This window comes from Pithys albifrons, chromosome 2, assembly GCF_047495875.1.
Source record: "Pithys albifrons albifrons isolate INPA30051 chromosome 2, PitAlb_v1, whole genome shotgun sequence".
NCBI lineage: Eukaryota > Metazoa > Chordata > Aves > Passeriformes > Thamnophilidae > Pithys > Pithys albifrons.
Genome location: NC_092459.1, coordinates 22,007,030 through 22,014,632, shown reverse-complemented (window position 1 = coordinate 22,014,632; position 7,603 = coordinate 22,007,030). Strand labels below are relative to the sequence as shown.

The 7,603-nt window shown below is 47.8% G+C and overlaps 1 protein-coding gene across 9 annotated transcripts in view; it reads left to right on the top strand.

Moving 5' to 3' along the window:
• Positions 1 to 144: 144 nt before the first annotated feature.
• The window catches only part of CILK1 (ciliogenesis associated kinase 1), a 28,184-nt gene continuing 20,725 nt past the window's right edge, over positions 145 to 7,603 (top strand). Inside the window, exons 1-4 of one of the 9 annotated variants that reach the window (XM_071548471.1) lie at positions 145 to 357; positions 483 to 570; positions 1,874 to 1,977; positions 6,625 to 6,883. In XM_071548471.1, coding sequence (XP_071404572.1) covers positions 6,783 to 6,883 — 101 coding nt within the window. In that variant the 5' untranslated portion in view covers positions 145 to 357; positions 483 to 570; positions 1,874 to 1,977; positions 6,625 to 6,782. Of the gene's footprint in view, positions 571 to 1,186; positions 1,203 to 1,873; positions 1,978 to 2,727; positions 3,267 to 6,624; positions 6,884 to 7,603 lie in introns of those variants that run through there. The other 8 variants (XM_071548468.1, XM_071548473.1, XM_071548477.1 and 5 more) reach the window with 8 other exon arrangements.

Below are 7,603 nucleotides of genomic sequence, written 5' to 3'. Positions count from 1 at the left end.
CGCGCACCGCGGCCCGCGCAGCCTCTGCCGCCCGCGGCGCGGCGCGCAGGGCCCGCTGGGGAGTGTAGTCCGCAGCGGCGCCCCGGGGGAAGGACGGCGGAGAAGAGGCTGCCGGGAGCTGTAGTCCCGCAGGCGGCGGTCCCGGCAGGCGGCATGCCGGGGCGGGCGCCGAGGGAAGGCAGTGATGTCTGGGAACCGCGATTTCCGCCGTGACCGCGGTCAGGCCGGGGCCTTGTCACAGGCGAATTACCGACGGATTAACGAGGGAGCGCTCAGTGCCGCAGTGGAGATAACAGTGGTGCTGTGACCTTTGAATTCATGGCCCTTCCCTTTGCCAGTGCAGCTCAGTGAGCACAGGTACCACCTGCTATCCGCACACGCCTCGTCAAGTTTTCTAAAATAGGACTAAACTCGTCTTTTTGAAAAGCGTATCACAGTCATTTTGTTCTATAAGAGAACCACGTGTAGGAATCTTTATGTAGGACCTGTGCACCACCGTGCTTTTGTGCTGCGCTGAGTGTTTCCCGGAGGAGGAGGAGGAGGAGGAGTGTGAGTGCTCCGGAGGGGCAGGTGAGCTCGGCGTCCCTCGGCAGCGGGGAATGGCGATGCAGGGGCCAGCAGTGGCTTTCGGATCCAGCTGTCTGTGGAGCTGCTCTGTGGAGAGGAGAGTGCAGGGGATAAGGGGCTGCCTTGCTGGGCCGGTGCCGATCCCTGGCTGAGCAGTGGGAGGCGGTGGGAGCTGGGGGCTCTGGTTGCCGCTGGCACCATGGTGGGCCCTGTGTGAGCAGCTGAGAGGACACAGCAACACCTCCTGAGGCTCTGAGATGGTCTGATCCAGGTTACAACTGGTTATCATTAGTGCTGCTTCTCGTTTGGGGTGGGAGCCAAAGCTGCTTTTGTCCTGCCTGAGTGTGCCTCTCCTTAGATATTAAATATTAGATATTAGGGAAAAAATCCTTCACTGTGAGGATGGTGAGGCACTGGCACAGGTTGCCCAGAGAACCTGTGGATGCCCCATGCCTGGCAGTGTTAAAGACCAGGTTGGATATGGGTCTGAGCAAGCTGGTCTAGTGAAAGGCGTCCCTGCAGGGGGATTGGCACAAGATGATAATTTAGGTCCTTTCTAGCCCAAATCATTCTGTGATTCTTTTGGGAGTGAAGAAGCCCTGCCTATGAAAACAGCAAAATACGGACAGGACTGGGTAGGTGCTAATACGTGATTGTGTACATGGGATGTGATAGGGGTGGCTTAAAGTAGAAATCTCATGTGAGTAAATGTAAACCGCTTCTCCTGGCTTCTCTGAGAGTCATGCCCATCTGTAGGAGGAAATGTAACTCTTTTTATTACTATTTATTCATGTAGGTGTAAAGCCTACCTTCTGATGGGGGGGGAGGGGGATGTGGGACAGCATCCAGAGCTTTGTTTTTCCCCACATCTTTTCTAATGAATTGTCAAACGCTGTGGTCCTGAGTTACAGCACCAGCTCACCCTGTCTTTGCAAACCCTGGAAAATAACTTTATGCTTTATTTGTAAAAGCTAAATGATGATGTGTAAAAAGAAGCTAAGACTTGCTGAATCATTATTACAGTCAGTTCTGATAACCAAGTGCTTGAGGCCAGTATTTGTTCCTTGTTTCCCTTTTTCTGTCCCCCTCCTATGTCTTAGGCTGACCCTGTCAGAGCCAGGGAGAGCTGCAGGTGCTTAGATGAGGAAGGCTGAGACCCTCCAGCAGTGCTTAAAATGTTGATATTCTTCAGCAATCTAGTATTTCTGTGTTCCCATTTTGATATTTAAGCTTCTCTCTGGAATGTGAGAGAGGCTGGTCATCAGCACGGGGTTTTTGTTTGTTTGGCTGGGTTTTGTTTCCACAGAATCACAGAATTGTGAGGGTTGGAAGGGACTTCTGGAGATTGTCCAGTCCAACCCCTGTGCCAAAGCAGGTCACCTGGACCAGGTGACACAGGAACGAGTTCAGGTGAGTTTTGAATGTCTCCAGAGGGAGACTCCACAACCCCTCCCTGAGCCTGTTCCAGTGCTCTGCCACCCTCGATGGAAAGTTCATCCTCATGTAAAGGTGAAACTTCTTGTGGTTTAATTTATGGCCATTGTTCCTTGTCCTGTCACTGGGCACCAACGAAAAGGGTCTGGTGCTTCTCTTGGCACCTGTCTTTTAGATACATACATGGGATGAAGTTCAGTAAGGCCAAATGCCGGGTCCTGCACTTTGCCCACAACAACTCCCTGCAGCGCTACAGGCTCCAGAGTGGCTGGAGAGCAGCCAGGCAGAAAGGGACCTGGGGGTACTAATTGACAGGAAGCTCAACATGAGCCAGCAGTGTGCCCAGGTGGCCAAGAAGGCCAATGGGATCCTGTCCTGTATCAAAAATAGCGTGGCCAGCAGGACCAGGGCAGTGATCCTTCCCCTGTACTCTGCATTGGTGAGGCCACACCTTGAGTATTGTGTTCAGTTCTGGGCCCCTCAGTTCAGGAAAGATATTGAGGTGTTGAGCGGGTCCAGAGAAGAGCAACAAGGCTGGTGAAGGGACTGGAGCACAAGCCCTATGGGGAGAGGCTGAAGGAGCTGGGGTTGTTTAGTCTGGAGAAGAGGAGGCTCAGAGGTGACCTCATCACTGTCTAGAACTACCTGAAGGGAAGTTCTAGCCAGGTGGGGGTTGGTCTCTTCTCCCAGGCACTCAGCAATAGGACAAGGGGGCACGGGCTTAAGCTCTGCCAGGGGAAATTGAAGTTGGATATCAGAAAAAAATTCTTTGCAGAGAGAGTGATCAGGCATTGGAATGGTTTGCTCAGAGAGGTGGTGGATTCACTGTCCCTGGAGGTTTTTAAACTGAGACTGGACATGACACTAAGTGCCATGATCTGGTAAATGAACTGGAGTTGGCCCAAGGGTTGGAGTTGATGATCTCAGAGGTCTTTTCCAACCCAACCGATTCTGTGATTCTATGATTAATGCAATCCCCTCCAAGTCTTGGCTTCTCCAGATAAAACAGGCCCAGCTCCTGCAGTCTCTCATCCTAGGAGAGAAGCTCCAGAAATGTTTTGTTTTCCTTTTTTTATATATTTTCGTTAGGGCACAGCTCCGCGCCCGCTCTGCTCCCCCTGCCTGGCAGTCGTGTGGCGCTGTCCCCCCGCGGGGAGCCCCGCCGGGCCGGGGGCTGAGCAGGGGCCGGGCCGAGGCCGCAGCGGGGCCGCCATTCGGGGCCCGTCCGCAGGCCGGGCTGGGCCGGAGCGGGACACGCGTCCGCGGTGAGTCCCGACGGGCAGCACGGGCACGGGCACGGGCACGGGCACGGGCACGGGCACGGGCACGGGCACGGGCACGGGCGTGGGCGTAGCGGGGCCGGGGGACCCGCGTTCCTGCACAGCGAGGGACGGCGGCGGCGGCCGGGCCAGAGCCGGGACCGGAGCGGGCCTGAGCGGCGGAGCCTCCGCTCGCCTCCCCGCCATGGCGCGTCTGCCCCGCGGCTCCTGCCCGGGTGTGCAGCCCGCGGGGACTCCCAGAGCCCTCTGGAGCAAACAGGGCAGCCGCTGGGACCGCACCGATGGGCACCCGCGGCTTCGAGCCGCGCCTTTCTCTGCGCATCCTGCTTGAACCGCGCCCTTCGCGGTGCATCCTGCCAGCAACGCCTTGGGGTTATTGCCAGAGCACAGGACAAAGTTTGAAAAGGCACATGCGGATTGTTTACTGTTTACGTTCTCAGCTGTTGCAGAGTGAGACAGTTTTCCTTTCAGTTCACGGCGCTTCAGCGCTTCAAACGGGAGCGGATACTTGTGGTAAAGGATAACTAAGCGAAATCCTGAGTTCGAGTTGTATTTAAGAGTCAGAAGGAGGTCTCGATACATTGACTTAGGCTTCCTGTTAAAAAGGCTTTGTTTGTTGATTTCTGCGGGGAAAAAAGTTGAGGTGCAGTCTCAACACTGTGCTACAATATGGTGAAAATAAGGTTTTTACATTTTAGTGCCAACACACTCTGAGATATTTTTGCAGTTTATATCCGTAATGATGTGAATTTGCATAGAATGTAGTTCTAGACTGGAATCTAGACTAGATTAGATTTGTTGTAGCTGTAGCTGTGATTCGTGCCTTTCACAGTGATTTCAGTGCAACTCAGGTGGAAGTGTCCGGAGGCAAAAGTTCGGTTTATTGCTGTACTTGAAGGTGAGAGAGAGCATAAGGTGATAAGGACACAATATAAGTAAAGTAGATTTTTACAAACGTCTTTGCTATTAAGCTCAACAAGAAATGATGCCGATTGAGTTAACCAAAGAAGACTTTATTTAGGTTTTGGTTGGTGGATTTTCGTACAGGTGGATTTGTGCTTCCATAGGAGCTATGTTGACTTCTATGCATCCTGGCTTTAACATGCATTCCTCACTGAAACCTGTTTTCTGTCGGGTTTATTTTCCCTCTCCAGACTCTTTGCCTCTGCTTTATGCCTCAGAAATATGTAAATTAATTTGTCTGTTTTGGTCACACTTGACACCAGAGCTGAATTCGCAGAGATAATTTCTTACAAGTTTTGTGAAAATTGGTGGTTTAAATCAGTATCCTCAGTAAGAAATAGGAAATTATGTTCACCACTTATCTGTTCAAGGACTTTAGACAAACAATCTATCCATGAGAGCCATTGGTGATTATTACAGTAGGGTGTGCTAGCAGTGTTATTCATCTTTAGGTTTGCTGAAGTTATCAAACACGAGGCTCCACTCTTCAGTCAGAATCCCCCGAAACGGATTTGTGGATGATAAGCCAGGGACAGTACAATGTTCTGTGAATTGTAAGTCATCACATCTGTTGTGATTACAGTTTCAGAACTCTGTCATTAAGGGAGTATGTTCTGAAAAGTTTGCAAGTCCCATCCATGTTGATTTGAAATTACTGCATAAAATTATTTGTATGGATATTAATAAATATTAACTTTGCAAACTAGGAGACCATGCTAGGCTTTGTTGTTTTTTGAAATTTTTTGCCAAGGATCTGAATAAAGGCTTTGGAGCAAGGGCTTCTGAGTAGCCATCCAGTTATTGACCAGCTGGAGTAACCAGGCTAGGTTTTTTTGAACCTGGATGCAGACCATTGCCCAGACATACCTTTATGCTGTGTAGGTGCACAGACTGAAAACCAGGCAAAAACAAACTGGTACCCCAAAGTGCTGTTTTTACAGACAGGCTCCGTGTTCCTTGGCAAGCAGTACAAAATGTGGGACTATGTCTCTAAGGTGCTCAGTCATGGTTTTATCCAGTAGTGTAAGGAGAGAAACAGGTACTGCTAGGCAGGAATTCCTCCTGCCTGTGTGAGACACCACACGTTGTCTGAGATAGAGACATGCTGTTTCTTTTTCATGCACGATGTGTAAAATTGTTAAAAGGTGTATTAACATCGTATTTCCTAATTTTTTTCTGTATCAGTATTAGAGAGGCTAATAGGCTTAGAAGATTGAAAACAAGGGATCTTCACAACATCTTGCATCTACAGGATTGTGGCTCTGCATTGATGTCAGTTCAGAATTCCAGCAACATAATCCCTTTTAAAATTATCATGTGGCTTTGTGAAATAAGGCAAAATGGAGGAGAGGCTGCTACAAAAAAAAATTGTGAAAAGGTACTTAAAATACAGGTTACAGAAGGCAAAATTCACCAGCCAATGAATATTGCTACCTTCTTAGAGACGGAAGAAAAAAATGCAGGGACAAAACCCTCATTGCTGGGGAATTCTGTTTTATTCCAATTGTATGATTAATTTACACAGAATAGATCACATTAGTTCTAAACTATAGTGTAGGAAATATCAGCAAAAGTGACATTAAATGAGGAATAAGAACTTTCTTGCTGTATTATTATCCAGGAGAGAAGCTGTGCATACCCTGCCCCTGGAAGGGTTCAAGGCCAGGCTGGATGGGCCTTTGAGCAACCTGGATACTAAAAGGTGTCCCTGCTCATGGCAGAGGGGTTAGAACTGGATAATCTTTTAAGGTCCCTTGCAACTCAAACTGTTCTATGTTTTTTTTTGTTGATGCAATGTCAGGACAAGAGATCAGATAGATGATCTGCTGTAGCCACTGCTACCAGAAAGTGATTCATGCTTAGGGCTACTGAAGTGGAATACATTTGATCTTACCTGACATGAGTATTATACTCTTCTTCAGAACACTTTGTTTAAGGAAACACCTCTGTCTGCCCTCTAGCATAGGACCTTATGGAAAGTCAGGAAATTGGTTAAACTGATGGCAGGATGACTTGTGAGATGGTGACTTAGATGTCTGATAATTTGGCTAGAACAGATCCACTCATATCTTACTATAAACCTTCATTTTTTTGGATAGCAGGCTATTTTCTCCAAGCTTTCTCCTTTGCTTTTTGATAATAGTGTCTCCCATTAGGGCTATGTGCAAGCTTGCTGTAAAGTGCCTCTGGCCAGCATAGGAGTGGCTTTGGGGAGCACACCCAGTTACAGCCAGATGCAGCCTGGCCCTTTCTGGTGAGAGACCAAGGCAAGTGTTTGTGTACAGCTGCCAAGGACTGTCTCTTGGAGGAGTGTGGAATCTGCAAACAAGCGATCTTGGAAGGGTACAGAAATCAAATGGATTGTGTTCTGTGCTTTCAGACCAAAGACTAAGTCTTGAAAACATGATTCCTGCAACTGTTCACACTGTCCTGAGTGCTCTATATTTATGCTGCCACAGAAAGAACTGGTTACAGTCGGAGGAGAAACACAAGAAACACTAAGGACTGAAATGTGCTTGCAGCTAAAGTGTCCTCATCATGAATAGGTACACAACTATCAGACAGCTCGGTGATGGGACCTACGGCTCTGTCCTCCTAGGGAGAAGCATTGAATCTGGAGAGCTCATAGCCATTAAAAAGTAAGTATTTGCATACGTTACTTAACTGTGGGTAGTCCAGGTTTTTCCTTTCTAGATCCACATCAACTTGGTCATGCTGGTTCGAGTACTTCAGTCCATGCACATTTTGTTTATGGAGTTGTACTGGCACAGCATGCAAAACTCAAGTTCCTTGTATCCTCCAAAGCTCCAGCAGAAGATAAAGAGCGCGAGATATATGTGCTTATTATAATAGTGTTCTGCTTTTATGTGCAGTCAAACATGTATTTTGTATATTACTTAGAGTATTCTGAAATGCTGCTTTGCAATCTGCAGCCTCTTCGCTGCTACTTAAGTGGGACATACATTTCATGGTCTAATTTTCAATGTAATGTCAATACTGCAGTGATAATGAACACAGTGGGTCTCATTGTCCATTATCTGTATCTTTATGTGTTATTATGTATTGCTCTTTTCAGCTTAAAGTTTTCTTGAACTTTCTTGAGGAATTAATTTAATTTTCTCTGCTGCCTCAGCAGTGACCTTAGTTTGTAAATGGCTTATTTGTCCTAGTTGTGGTAAGAAACAGCTGTAAAGCATTGCAGGCACCTTCCTGGAATACTGACCATGACTCAGGGACATACTTATTGAAAGAGCTTTCATTAAAATGTTGTTTTGTATGAACAGTCAATAGCTGGCTTTATCAACTTCTCTAAATCCCCTGTGTTTACAGTATTTTTCCTGTATCAAACATTGCCAGAG